Source organism: Strongylocentrotus purpuratus, unplaced genomic scaffold, assembly GCF_000002235.5.
Source record: "Strongylocentrotus purpuratus isolate Spur 01 unplaced genomic scaffold, Spur_5.0 spur5_scaffold_7, whole genome shotgun sequence".
Taxonomy (NCBI): Eukaryota; Metazoa; Echinodermata; class Echinoidea; order Camarodonta; family Strongylocentrotidae; genus Strongylocentrotus; species Strongylocentrotus purpuratus.
The window spans coordinates 17,294,470-17,310,124 of record NW_022145613.1 but is presented as its reverse complement, the minus strand read 5'-3'; the positions used below and the strand labels follow the sequence as shown (position 1 = coordinate 17,310,124).

The window sequence follows — 15,655 nt, the reverse complement described above, 5'->3', positions numbered from 1 at the left end:
CTTAAACAGCTCATCACAGCTTTAAACCTCTCTCATAACAACCAACTTCACTTCACATATTTTTCTTCACTTTTTACACCAATATGCTAGGCCTTTTGTCGTCATAAAAATGTCAGATGTATTCGACCATCCAATGCTAATTTATGCATAAGAATGTAATTTGTAACGTGTACTCCGCAGTATCCAGATTGTGGCATGCCCATTGCACCTACGAGTAAACCTGTTCACTAAGTGTTACTCTTAACAACTCAAAAACTTGTCAGAGGCTTGCTAGACAAGGCAACAGTTAGTGTGGGCAAAATATTCCATCAATAGAGATGTCACGATGTATAGCATGGGAATCAAAAGGGCAGTAACCAGGGATGCATAAAATCTAAATAAAGTCAAACCTGCTTTAGTGACCACCTGTCTACAAAGACCACAATTGTTTGTTTCCCTTGAAAATGGTTTATTATTGAAACATGTACTAAAGGAATCTGTACATAAGGACCACCTGTCTATAAATACCACTTTTCTTGTCTCCCTTGGATGGTCTTTAGAGACAGGTTTCACTGTATATTATTAAACGGGTCAATTACGCTTGTCTTAACCATGCTGCCACAGAAATATTTACTGATATATTCCAATTTATGCTTGTTGCTCTCCAGAACATCACGATACCAATACTTATTTGATTCACTGGCTATGTAAAATTGCATTCCTAAAGATTGAATCCATTTTTGCATTCATTAATTGTTGCTATGTCGGACAAACTTTTGGTAAGCTTTTCAGTCTTCAAGAGAAGCTTTGATTAAAAAATATGCGAAAATGCAAAATGCATTCATTAGTTGTTGCTATGTCGGACAAACTTTTGGTAAGCTTTTCAGTCTTCAAGAGAAGCTTTAATTCAAAAGTATGCAAAAATGCAAAATTATTAAATAGGACTATTTAGACTGATTGTTGTCATGTACAAAGTAGTCTAAAAGCAGCATTTTGATTTGATGATATTATTAAAAACATCCAAATATAGATACTATATTTAGACCACATAGACTACTTTTTACATGAAAAAAAATCAGTCTAAATAGTCCATGTGGTCTATATATAAATATCTTTACTTTGATGTTTTTAATAATATTATCAAATCAAAATGCTGCTTTTAGAGTGTAATAAAATATGTCGTTCCAACACAACCCTTGAAGAAAAAAATACACGTCGTGATCTGCCTTTTGGTTTGATATCCGTCTATGAAAAGATTTGAAAAAAGACACAAGTTGCTGTGCAAGCAATTTTTTTTTTGATTCGTCATTTTGCATACAAAGCATGTGCACGCTAAACATCGCAGCTTGCACAAAGAGAGCGAGGTTTAGTAAGTAGCTCACAATTGAATGTCCTCTTTTTTTTAGAGTAAAGTTCACATCGGAAGACTCGAAGCTAGGCTAATTATGGCTATTATAATCGTGCTGCCCTGAAAAGAAAAAGATATTTGATACATGATTGATTGAGTATGATATGCTGAGCAAGCACATTTTCTGTCTATTATGGCAGCGCCTTTTGAAAAGATATCCGTAATGCGACTAATTCCCATCCAAATAAAGTTCTGTCATTTTCTGACTCTAAATCTAAATTTCAACGGTTCGCTTCAAACTGGTTTCGATAGGTTTGTACAAAGTATATCAAAGTAATGATATTAATAGAATGTACAGTGAAGGGCACTTTTGGGTAGTTCCGTATTACAACAAAAGAATAGATTTTGACAATAAATGAATTTCATATGAAGATTTATTTAAGGGTACTCATTTCAAGTGATTCATCTTTTTGGGTGATGTAAATGAAAGTGGGCACATGTCCCGACGTATCCCCATTCATTCGAAAACGAAAAGTCAGCCGATATTATGGTATGTTATTTGTTTATCAAAGTTATGCAAACGAGTTGTCATAATAGCCTTTCTTTCTTTCACGGAATCACCTTAGGTTTAAAAATAGACAGATACAGAAAGGAGAATATGGAGCAAAAGTAGGACATGTGAATAAATAGAAGAAAAAACAAGGACTCATACAAACATATACATACAGACCATAGCAACAGTCGTTATGTGCATGGTATTATGTATCATATGTTTCTTTGAGGCAAAAATGATTATCTATTACTTGTCAGTAAGTCATATACATTTATAGGAAGATTTATAATTCATTTTGCAGAAGAATTTATGAATAATTGGGAAACTTAAAGATCTAAAAGATGGGAAACGAAGTAAAACATGGGCAAAATGGAAATTTTTTGAAGCATTCGTAGCTAATTCAAAGAAAGACGATGTATATAGAGATATAGAGCGAGATGGCCTAGTGGTAGAGCAGTGGTCTCGTAAGCGGGAGGTCCCGGGTCCGAATGCAAGTCGAATCGCTAGTGCTCTTTGGTATATAATAGGCTACATTAAGCATCATTAACCTCGGATAGGACTTAAAACCGTCGGTCCCCTGGTCGCTTCCTTCAAGCACACACATATTTTCTCATCAATCAGATTTGTTAAAAGACCGTCAGTATATTGGAAGCAGGAAAAAACATATTTGAAGGGAAAAAAGTTTTCGATACACAATTCTTCGCGAGGATGTCGATTGAAAAGAAATCATCCGTATAAAAAAAATACTCAAGGTATATACAACACTGCAAAGGGGATATGAAAGTGGTATCTTAAAAACTAACAGTTTATAGCAACACTATGACAATGGCCAGAAAAACACCTTTCCCCCTCCCCACAACATACATGAAAGTTTATACAAAAAGAATGGGCATTGATACAGGACAACGCCCTTGATACATACAATAAGCTACTTAGTGGGGAAAAACACAAAATAGCCTGCCATGCATGACGGTCAAGTTTCTTTGCACATGCGATGATGCTGTTAATTGTTTCTCTCTATGTATTGGGCGAAAGGGTTCTTTTCTTCAGAACGGTCTTTAGAAAATGACCAGGTCTAAGAACTTCGACAAGAACAGTTTCCTGGATGAGAGGATTCGAACACAGGTAGTGTCATTCATGAGATAATATGCTGGCAATTAGAAAGATAATGGGGGGGGGGGGATATCATGAATGTACACTTTGAGATAAAGCCAAGCAAAGAAAATTCGTTACTCGTTCAAGTGTAAGTTTAGGACCAGGTTCGGTTTCACTTTGTGCATTAGTCCCGACTAAATCGGGACCAAGCTTTCTAACCACTGGGGATAGGTTCTCATTAGGAACTCTCGTAACATAATTAGTGAATTTTGCTTAGGATCTTCAGCACCAACTGGTCAGAAGGAGAGAAAGGATAAAATCAACAATTTTACTATCAAACTATTTTACGTGCGCGGCCAAGTTCATGGACTAATTTACGACCATCACGCCCAACAGTACAGCTAGAAAATCATTGGATGAACGAGGTAGGAAAAGTGTTTTTTTTTCTCCACACTTTGCACGTATTGATGACTTTTTAGCGTCAAAACCAGGAGTGGTATTTTTGTATTACATCGTATCTAAGAACTAACACGAAATTAGAAGGCTGTATGACTAATACATGTTTGCATATCAACGTGGACAATTTCTTGATTTTTCTCTTATTCTACAAACTTATAGGTATCTTTAAATAATAGTTTTCGAAGCAACTTTAGAATACTTCGCCACAAAAAAAGGGTGGGGGTAGGGGGTGCGCGACGGGCCCAACGGCTCCAAAACACGTACAAAAACGTAAATTTTACCTTTTTAAAACAAAACAAATGTAAATGGCCCCTGGCAACAACAACAACAAAAAGTAAAACAAATTTCTTTTTCTGCAAATGTCGGGGGCAAAAATAATTGTTTTTGTTTTGTGAGTGTTTACTGCCCCCCCCCCTCCCTCCCCACTGAGCGAAATATCGGTTGGGTCAATTTTCAAATTTCGGGGGCAAAATGAAGAGAAAACCAAATTAGTCCCCTCATTTAAAACATTTCATATTCAGGCGATCGGTCACCTCACAATCTGTTGCATCACAACCCTGAATGAGCAATATTCATAACATACAGAACTCATTACAAATATTTGTGGGTATGGGTACTCGGAAAGTTTGTTCACCCCGATAGAGCCATAACTCCTCTGGTCAACTTTCCCTTTCATGAGCCAGTAAGAAAAGAAATTAAAACTTTGATCGTTCAGAACGCCTTCGATGAGAAGAAGGTTTGGAAGCTCTGACGCAGTTTGGTTCCAACCGTTAATCATCTATTCTTTCCAATCCCATCCAAATACCAGGATCCCAAGTCCCTTTACTAATCCCTTCATTAATCCCTTTATTGATTCTGGACCCGATGTTAATCCGTAATTCCAGTCAGGTGTTCGTATTGTTCCGGTCTTGTAAGAGCTTTTTGCCTTTAAGAGACTTTGGGAAGGTAAGAACAATAATAAAACTCACAATGAAGCAAGAAAAAGGTATAGGGTGACGTCCAAATATAAGTTGATTCCTGTTGATGTGCAGGGCTGCATACAAAGCACAGCTTTTACTACACAGCCAGGATAGTGATGCTCCTATGTGTGGCATACATCTCATACCGGTATTTTGTTATTCAAAAATCTAAATAAATTTCATAGATATACAACATATCGCGAACGCTTTCAGATTCTTATCTTTTCCTCTTCCTTTTTTAAATTTAGAAAAGATGAATCTTACTAAATTCATACTTATGTTTGTTTTCTCTACAGAACTGAGAAACAACTTGAACATTATAAATGCCAATTTTCGAAAAGAGATCGGAAAATTCTCAAGACAAGGTAAGATTTAAAAATATCACATAATCGTGATGGAGATTTTCTTACACTCACTCATGTTTCGTCAATGTGTTTCTGAACTAACATCTCTCCACATCGGCATAACATTCATCAAGTTTATTAGAACTTTGATATCTACTCTTAAAGACTAGCTATACATGTATACTTGACTTTAATTTATGTACAAATTACATTACTCAGTGAAAAAGAAGGAGAAAAAGCTTATATATGTTGTATATGTGTCTGATCGAACGAATAACTTTTTTGTTGATGCTTTGAGTATAGCAAGTATGTCGTGAAAAGTATTTCGGATTGCGATAAGGGTTACAAAGGTCAAAGCGACGGGTCTAGGGCGTGAGTTAAACATTTGATTAGTGTTCGAAATTGACCGCTAAACATTTTATTTTTACTGAAGTACTACATGAAAACGGAAAATAAAAGGGTGTGGTCAGTAATAGTCTAACAGTAACATTCTAAACGGTAAAGGTCACCGGTTTCGTTTCAAAATACAATCTACTTTTACGTGTATAATATTATGTTGAAGAAAAAAAAACCTGACATTAGGATTGCACAATTGGCATGGTGAACACTATCTAAACTATCTAAACATGAGCGAAATAGGGAGAGCGAGAGACATACAGACAGAGAGGGGAGAGACAGACAGGCAGACATTTTTTTTAAATTGAAAAAAGAGGTAGAGAGAGAGAGAGAGAGGAGAAAGAGTGAGAGACAGCCAGAGACACGGGGAGAGAGACAGACATAGAGGGAAAGAGAGCGTGAGAGACAGAGATAGAGATACAAGAGGCGGACCAAAAGCAAATGTACGCGTCGTCACATGAGATGGTCTAAAACTAAGTTTTCTCATTATTTATGTTCCCATGTTAATAATAGTAATAATAATAATGGCTTCTAATATAGCGAACATGTCCGCCATGTCATGACGCTCCTGGCGCTGCCAGTTTATTACTCTGGCTTTAGCAAGGCGGTCATTACGGCGCTCTAGCATTTCAAGGCATTTATTTCCTGCCAGGTACCTAATTACATCACCTGGGTTGAATGTGGCAAATGTAGATCAATGTCTTGCCAAAGGACATTAGTGCTGCGTCGGGAATAGAACCGCGAACCTTGTGATCGACAGTCCGGTGACGCATCCACTCACCACGAGACCTCTATTAAAGAATAATATAAAAGTATTCTCCTAAATAAATGGATTGCGCTTGAAGTTCTATTATGACTAGAACATATTAAAGCCCTGCTTTAGACCTATTCTCATGGCACGTCATGTTTGAGTAATACCGTGTGGCCAGTAAGTACCTATTTGTTTGTGAAATTTCATCGGATTTAGGTCTTTTGTGGCAATTTTGATGATTACAAAATCTAATGACATACTCAATAGTTACCTGAAGTGTTGTGATGTTTTAAATAGTGTCCAACTTTGGACCAAATTCCGATTACACATGCCATCTTCGTGGAGTCTCGTGTGTCAATGATGTCCAGTACTTCCTTCATTGTAATTTTTCAGCATATTCATAGTAGCAAATTTGGGTGTACCTTTAGTGACTACAAAAAATCTCACAACCCAACGTTATTCATATTTACTTAATTAGTGATTTGCTTTGTTCTAGACAGCTGTCTATCTCTCTATCCCCCCTCTCTCTCTCTCTCTCTCTCTCTCTCTCTCTCTCTCTCTCTCTCTCTCTCTCGCTCAATTAAAACTACATGACTAGTAGTAGTACACAGTCTTCTGCATAGAGAGCAAGGGCAGTAAACGGAAATAACACGGATTGACCCTGTAACGTCAGAAAGATTCGTGACGTCACGGCTTCTGCCTTTCCGACCGACCGGACATTAATTAATGTGGGGTCGCATGTCACGTGATCCGAGAGAATCCATTAAAAAAAAGTTTTTTATGATTGATAGACTACTAGGGCGAATTCGGATGTAGCTTCTAAAACACACCCTTCCAATGCTTCATAGTAAACGTTCTACAATTCACGTGAATATGTGTGTGTGTTGCGCTCGATATAGGGGGAAATACAGAATAAAAAAGAGAACCCCCCCCCCCGGTCAGGGGCGGCGATCCCGGGGGGACGGGGGGGGGCACGTACCCCCCTCAATTTTTTTAGGGGGGGGGGGGTCGTCCCCCCTGAAATTTGAAAAAGTGCATAAAGAAAATGTATAGCGAATACTAATTAAAGACTGCAACATACTTTAAGGCTCTGGAGGGCCCAAGAGTGCTGCGTTTAGACCTAAAAATGCAAAAATCTTCTAGCTCGGTCGCTTCGCGATCTCGCATAATATCCTTTAGAATCTACAAGTAAATATTGTAGAAAATCTGTATTCCGTTGGTATCACCGTGATACCCACTAGCGTACTGATGGGGGGGGGGGGAGGATTTGCCTCCCCCAAATAAAACTCAAACTTGTTTTATTTCTAATTCGATACCCGTGATTTGCAAATGTTGCTGAAATGACATGATTTTTCTTAGATGCTGCTTGTAAGTGTCGGCTTGCATGGTGATGTAGATATACAGTAGGTTTGCGGTTGCACCATGTGAGAGAGAGAGAGAGAGAGAGAGGTTTGAGGAGTCCTGAAAAGGACTCTGACTCGGTAATCTTTCTTAGAGGAGTGTAGTCCTGAAAAGGACTGTTTGTTATCTTTCTTAGCATATAGTTCTCAGGAGAACTATAGCGCTTGGAGAGGATGAGTGGCTCGACGTTTTTTTTTTCTTGACGTTTCCTCACTTTTGTCTAAATTATACGTTTTTTTGCGTTTGTTGGACAATGAAACATTCCCAAATTTACAGTCAAGCAAAACATATGCTTATTAAAAAGCCTACATGTCAGGGCGCACGGAACGGAAGGTTAGGGGGCTCGAGCCCCCCTCCCCCACTTTTTTTTAAAAGTATGTCAAAGATAAATAGAAAGAAAGAAAGAAAGAATATTGGCCTGCAAGTGTCCAGATAAGGTTTCAAAATATGCTCATCCGACCTTAATTAAAGGCCTAAAACATCTGAGCTTGCAGAGGCTTTGTCCCCTGGACCCCTCAAGGGGCCATATGACGGGCCCCTGGATGCCCATCTGACCGTAATTTAATGCCTAAACCCTTGAAATGTTCGCCCCCTGGATCCCACGCCAATGGTTGTCCTTCCAGTGTTACAAATAAGGTATCAAAATATGTTCAGCTTACTGTAATTAACTGCCCCAAACCCCCAGCTTCCGGTGGCTCTGGACCCCACCAAGGGCCACAGGGTGGGCCCCTGGATGCTCATCTGACCGTAATGTAATGCCTAAAGCCCCTGAGCTTCACGAGGTTCAGCCCCCTGAACCCCACAATTAATGACCTGCCCGATTCACTAATAAGGTGTCAAAAATATGCTCATCTGAACGTAATTAAATGCCTAAAACCCCTGAGTTTCCGGGGGGCTCCGCCCTCACCACTTGACTTCGAATCGCATTAAGTCTTAAGAGATGTAACTGTTTAATTGATTAATTGCTGTCAATTATGATCATTCAAATAGATGAGTGAAAGGACCGGGAATATGGAACGGGGCTAGGTAGTAGTAGCAGTAGTTGAATGAGTAGTAGTAGTTGTTGTAGTAGTTGTAATATAAGTAGAAGAAGTTACGCAAGTTATCCAAAACAAGACGAATATGGCGTGACAGACTTATGGGGATTTATCTGTCATCATATAACGTCAAGTCCTAGTCTTTGAGCTGAGAAGTCTTATACAATTATATTTGTTTGATTAATTAATTGCTGCTAATTACGATTGTTCACGTAGCTGCTTGATAAGACAGGGAATATATTATATCAACATCAATTACCAAAATTAGGTAAACAACGTGTGACATGCAGCGTGAAATATCGCGATAGACTATCGGCTTTTATCTATTATCGTATAACGTTCGAGTCATCAAATTAAGAACTCTTATACGTAACTGTTTAATCAATTGATTGCTGCTAATTATGTCTGTTTATACGTAGCTGCTTGATAAGACAGGGAATATATTATAGCAACATTAATATCAATATTTGATAAACGGTGTGTGACATGAAACATGAAATATTATTTTCTAGAGAGTATTTCCATGTTTTATATTCATATTTTGATATAGTCTGAAAAACAAAGAGTATTGAATACTCAAATTTGCATCCTTTTTAGGTTTCACTTTTGTTCCATCAAGAATGCAAATTTGAACATTAATTGTTTGTATTAGTCTGTAGAAGTAATCAAAACAATCAATAATTAGGAAACATATAAAGTAGTTCTTAAAACTAAAATATTATGAGTATACTCGAATGATTTATAAAAAAATTGAATGTTAGAACAAAGAAGAGATTTGCATATACATTTAAAGCTTATCGTTAACAAAAAACAGAACAAAAATTAAACATTAGAATGAAGAAATTTATGCCATACCGCACCCGTCCCTCCCGAACTTTTCCCCTCGCTCTCACATGTTTTCTTCCCCTCTTTCTGAGGGTAAAAGCTGTAAGTTAAGATAGGCAACCTGTTTTTCCAGACGAAAGGCAAACATTTTTGTTTCGTCACGAATACTTTTGATTAAAGACTGAAAGACTCTTCTCTTATCTCCAGAATGACGAGGCGAGTTTTTCTATGAAGAATTCACAAATGCAAGGACGTAATGAAGCTGAAAATAGCTCGTTAGTCTCATGCTATATTTCCATAAAATATATCCCTTGACTCCATTATGTTTTCTACACCCATTCCTGAACTTGTAGACTTATAAATTATCAGATTTATGTTTCTTTGTTTATATGTTTTTGTGGGGGGGGGGGGAGGGTCTTCAAAGTTCTCTCAAGTATTGGGGGTAATCAACTAGATCACCAATACGAGAAACTAATTGATCAGGTTGAGAGAGAAATAGAAAAGGTAGTCCAAACAATAAAGTGGGAGACATACTTTGGAGACATGGGAGAATATTTTACTGATATAACAATGTAGTAAACAAATCTATTCGTTTTCTCTTTACAAAGCAAATCAAATATGATGTTGATTATCGATTGCAACCTTACAAACATTTTTTTCAAACTCCCAATGAATTGGAAGGCTCATACTTTACGCCACAGTTCTTGTTTAGTATAATTGAATTAAAACAATACATCCGCTTGAGGTTATAAAATAAATCCAACGTCATTTTGATAAACAATAGTTGTCATGGGAACGATAACGCAAACGTAAAAACAATATGGATTATCCACGTCAGCAGCATCATCATCTTGTATTTTTTGTTTGTGTATTCTTGCAGGGAATCAACAACCTCGTGATTCATTAATATCAAACAAGAAAACTACGTCAATGGCTTGTTTTGTTTTCTTCAGCCTAGTGTTGTTTTTGTTTTTGTTTATTTCATTCTTTTACTATTCATAGACTTGAACGTCACTTCTGAAGAAAGACAAACCTGTGATGTCTATAAGGGGGAAGGATTGGCAGTTTTGTTCATATTTAAATCTAAAGAGGAGAATTGCAGCTTATGTTATTGGTACTATCTTTTTATCTATCAATTTGTAAATTTGCAAAACGTAAATAGACGTTAATGCTTTAAAGGCAATGTAAGCACTAGTCAACTTTCACAAAATATTTATATAGAATCTTACCATTTTGTGAGTGAAATACTACAACTCTTTAATCTAGAAATGGCATGGGGCATGTCGTGGAACAACTCACTTTGTAAATGTCATAAGTTTGGGTATGGGGGGGGGGGGGGGGGTCTAAATGAGAAATGTACCCCAACACCTAACTTTCAACTTTCTATCGTAATGCCGTTTACGGTGTAAATTCTCCACATGAGTGATGTGATAGGAATTTCATTCATTTTTTTCTAACCTTTGACCTTTACGGTCAGCGGATGAATTCAGAGATAAGAAATATGAATAGATATGCGAGCCCAATGGAAGAATGATATTAATCGATCTATGATCCCTATTAAAAATGAATAAAAAATCAGCCATTTTTAAAATGGCTGATTTTTTATTTTCTATAAATTATAGTCGATTGGAGCAGCTTGTTTCGAAGGGGTTGCTGTGAATCGTAATAAGCAACAGTCGGTAGCTGAATAAGGCTAGCGTTTCATTGCTAATCTAGAAGATTATATAGATTAGCTATAGGCGTGTCAAGTAACACTTCATCGACCACTGTCTGTACGCTTCAAACTTATTAGAGAGATGGAGAGGGAGGGAGAGAGACGATTTTATCAAACTTTTAATACATTTTGGAGACAAAGAATGTTCACAGTATACTCTTTCTGGCATTTAAGGGCAAAAACACAACGTCTTCGCCTCGTCGCAACAAGAAAAGTGAAAAATTAATATAACTTGTAGATACGAAAAAGAAATCTAGTTATCGAAAAAGAAACATCAAAGGGCAGATTGTAGTACCCATGGCGGGGCTGATCGTCCAAGGAAGTATCATGGTATAAAACTTCTTAAATCGACGAACTTCGACATAAATATAATTTTAGTGCCATAAGTCCATTTGTCCATTTATGTGGGCTGGAATTTTCTTATCACTTCTTCACCGAATCAAATAGTTTTACAACCTGATAAATGCCAGTAAGATCAATAACTTATAGGGATGCCGCATCTAGGGTGCGATAATTTTAAGTTATGATTATCAATATTGATCTGATGTATTTGACATGCAGTCTTAGGTGAACTTTTCCTGAACTGTTTCGTCCTTTTCTTGAACAGTGAAACACGCAGCTGCAAAAATGCAGGAAACACGTGATAATGTGGTGTTCAGATCTATTTAGACATAGGTGTGTCGCTATGTATAAACCAGGGGCGTCGGTAGGGCATTTTGAATCGGGGGTTGGGGCGGACGTCGGTCCAATCTATTTCGTTAGCCGAAGTAGTCAACAAGTAACAACAACAACAAACAAACAACAAATCAGATTTTCACATTTTTTACAGAATTAAAAAGGAAAATCCCCCAAAACCCCAAAAGAGGATAAAGAACGAACAAAATATAATTCAATTTTTTGCAATTTATCTCACCAAGGCTCGATAAAATTCAATGGGAGGGGGGGGGGGGCACACCCCATGTTTTCCTCCACAGCGTCACTGTCTATAAGACAGAGCAATGACTGTTCTTGCTATTGTTGATTGTTTCATGTTTCCTATTTTTGACTAGGCGAATACGTAGGTTACTCATTATTTTGTGGTCGGTTGGCAATTACGCAGTTTCCAGTATATTATTTCATGTTCTATTTGGATTTCGATGTTTTGTTGTATTTTTAGGCATATGTAGTTGAAATAGAAACAGACAAACGATATGAACAACGTAATTGATAAATTTTCTTAAGGAATTTTATTGCCGACATTCCTTTGATAATTTGTTTTTGATTTTCATGTGCTAACAAAATAAAGATGCCCATATCCAGGGATTTCAGCTTTCAAACAGTAACGAATTTCTTACCGTTTGTCTGTTTCTTGTACAACTACAAATTTGATCTTTCAATGTTCTGCTGTCTTTTCAGCTCGAAATTAAGTTTGGAAATCATGGATTCATTTCGCTTTTATTTTTGTTCCTTTTTTAAAATTTTAGATTGAGCAGAATAATTGTAGTACCACAGGTTCGCCTATAGCCAATATTACATGAGAGTAGGAAGCCGTTAACGTTTTAACCTCGATTAAGAGGCTAACATAGAATATCTGCCAAAAGAGAGATTTTCATTTATTATCCCCTAGAAAGTGTGAAGAAAAAAATGGTTGCGAATGGTAATAACTGGATGGGCAGGAAATAATGGATAAAGTAAGTAGAGTGGAAACAGGAACAACGATAATTATGTCTAGGATAATTCTTGTCTCTTCTATAAATATCCTTTCTCTGGTTCCACTTCTCCTCTCCCCTGCCCCCTCCCATCATTTCCCTTATACTTCCCGTGTCTGCAGCTGTATGTTCTGACATTATTTAAACATTCGCTGCCCCTCAAAAAATCCCTTCCCCTTTCGTTAAGGCTTGAGCAACCTCGCCATGATATAATCAACCGATAAGTGGTAAACAAGCTTGTTACATAATTTGCACGAATGGTATCAACTGGCAGAGAAGTGATTCGGTGGAATTGTATGATAAACTTTAATTGAATTGAAAAGGTTTATTCATTGAAAAAAGAAGAAATGTAGAAGGAAAAAGAGAGTTGATATAGTCTAACAAAGCCTGAAGAAAATTAATCACACACATGCAATCGTGAAATCTTGAAAATGTTTAAGCCTTGGATTGGATCAAAGTGCAGACCAGGTAGTTATTGCACGTGTTTTGTTTACCATAAAGAGTTGATTTGAACATGGTGGATACGCCACTGCTCCATCACCCCACCACCACCACCACCACCAACACCACCACCACCACCACCACCACCATCAACACCACCATCACCACCACCACCACCACCATCAACACCTCCACCACCACCACCACCACCACCACCACCACCACCACCACCACCATCAACACCACCACCACCATCACCTCCACCACCACCACCACCACCACCTCCACCACCACCACCTCCTCCACCACCACCAACACCAACTCAATAATTGCAGATCATCTACATCAGTACCCATTTTTGTATGCATGGGGCATGTTTTCTTAATCTTCATGTTCGCAATTCACTTTAAGATTCACTCACAAGAACCAAGACAAATGTATTCTATGGTGAATTATAAATTGGGAAAAGAAACCTACTTATTATTGACAAAGGTTAATACTTTGTTTTCTTCAATTCAACATGGATGCGAAAGTTATTGAGATGCATTTTACAATGCGTGTTTGCCACATGCCCCAGACAGCAACACAGTGTGAACATGAGATGTGACAAATGAAGGAAAAAAATTACTTGAATAAAAGTTAGTTTGTATTGCTATTTTATAAAAACTGAACGCATCGTGTACATCTTTTGTATTGCCTTACATTTTGCCAAAATGCTAAAGACACAAAAAGAAATTCGGTTCAGAAAGGACAATAGACTGCAATGTTACGTGCGTGTGTGTGTGTATGTGTATGCGTGTTTTTTTTGCCAACCATTTTTCGTGAGTTTTTCGAAATTAGCAAGTGCTCACTTGAGCGTAAAGGATTGTCGTTATATTTAGTGCCATACGATTGAATATAGACCATCACCCGTAATTTCATTAGAAAAATATCGCGAATAAGATGACAGAGGATACTTTCAAAGGGTGTACTTTTTTATACCCACAGTAGATCTCATTCGTTTCGTTTACAAAAACACCACAAAATCACCTTCCCTATTTACGTCAGAGACTATAATCAAATCATGATCTCGATGAAAACATATTGTTATCATTCCAAGGATTGAAATATTTACTCTAACAAATTTAGTGTTTGAAAGTGCTTGCGTTTTTTCCTCCCTCCCTCTTTCCCTTTCTCTGTATTATCTTCCCTCTCTCTTCCTCTTTGTTTCAATTTTTCTTCCCATATCTTTCTTGCTATTTCTCTGTTTCTTTCTTTTCCTCTTTTTTCTTCCATCTCTCTGTTTTCCTGTCTAGGTTTGTATCTCTCTTGATCTCTCTCTCTCTCAAGAAATCGAATGTCATATATAAGATGAGATGAACTATTGAACTTCGATCTAGGTCTTGTATTATGGGGAATTTGAGTCGTTTATAATTATATAATTAAACAGTGTTATCACACTCTTATCACATTCTAAAGTGTGCTGAGAAGAATAAAATGGCAGGTCGCCAAGACAGATACAAAGCTTGCTACTACCACTACCAAGACCTCTTCAAAACCATCCCCTGATTCGAACCAGAATTATGTTCCATGTATTCTGCTATACGATGGGTCTATTAAGTCGTATTCAACAACAGAAAGATAGAGCTCTTTTTACGTTAAAAATCTACTTTAGACCGAGCTTGAAAAAAAAGCGAAGGGTTGAAGTTTTAGTAATCAGTTCCTCCGGGCCCCGTCTTACAAAGAGTTGATATCAATCGCAACTTATTTCTGATTAATATCAATCGCAACTATGTACATAAGAGATAAGAGACTGCAAACTTGCGATTGATTGGAGGACTTGCGATTGATTTGGATCAATCGTAAGTCTTTGTAAGACGGGGCCCTGCTATATACGGTCTAAGTCTAAGACTTCACCACCAAATTCTTACCACGCTGAGCTATCCCGATCGGTATGGACAGCAAAATCTTATCGTGGATATCATTAAAAAATGACAATATCCTGTCCAAATGGCATTTGAGATCCCTCACCCCGTGTACAGCTAAAGGTCATCTCAATTTGCATGAAATCACACTCACTATGAAGTACTAGACTTGACCAAGTAAGGCTAGTACTGATCGAAGCAGGGCAAATAAAACCTGGTATGGACGCAACATCTGTGACAATAGTCACAGAATACGTCGAGTTAAAGTTCTGTAGGGTTCAGTAAGCAAAGGGAATGAATTTGTGAGATAAAGAGATTCAAAAGGTAAAAGGGCGAACTTAATTTTCATGACGATTGCATAGAAGTGATAAATGGGTAACCCATAGAAAATGAACAAAGAGAAACGTGTTGCTTTTCATTCAGCACGCCCCGGATCTGTGCTCATTGCAAACGCTGCGCATGTTATTTTGTTTGAATACTATATACAAATTGATGTTTAACTTTTTATTTGTTTCAACAACAACAACAAATACAAAACAAAAACAAAACAAAAAACGGTATAATGTGACAAAGATAATTCGTTTTGGAATAGAAGTGTCCGATTTATTTAAATTTCTTGAGGTTGCTTGTTGGTGACCCCAAATCGTTTGTATCATAGTATATGATCATAATAGAATTAAAAATGAGCTTCCTAGTGGAGCCCAAAACAAAATATAAAAAAATACAGCGACGAAAAATCACGCTGATGGAATTGGATGTTC

The 15,655-nt window shown here is 37.4% G+C and overlaps 1 protein-coding gene across 1 annotated transcript in view; it reads left to right on the top strand.

Annotated features, from left to right (window-relative positions):
- The first annotated feature begins 3,116 nt into the window (after window positions 1-3,116).
- LOC580912 (sodium bicarbonate cotransporter 3) overlaps window positions 3,117-15,655 on the top strand; it is a 57,774-nt gene continuing 45,235 nt past the window's right edge. Inside the window, exons 1-2 of the mRNA XM_003728845.3 lie at window positions 3,117-3,400; window positions 4,690-4,758. Coding sequence (XP_003728893.2) covers window positions 4,717-4,758 — 42 coding nt within the window. The 5' untranslated portion in view covers window positions 3,117-3,400; window positions 4,690-4,716. The remainder of the gene's footprint in view (window positions 3,401-4,689; window positions 4,759-15,655) is intronic.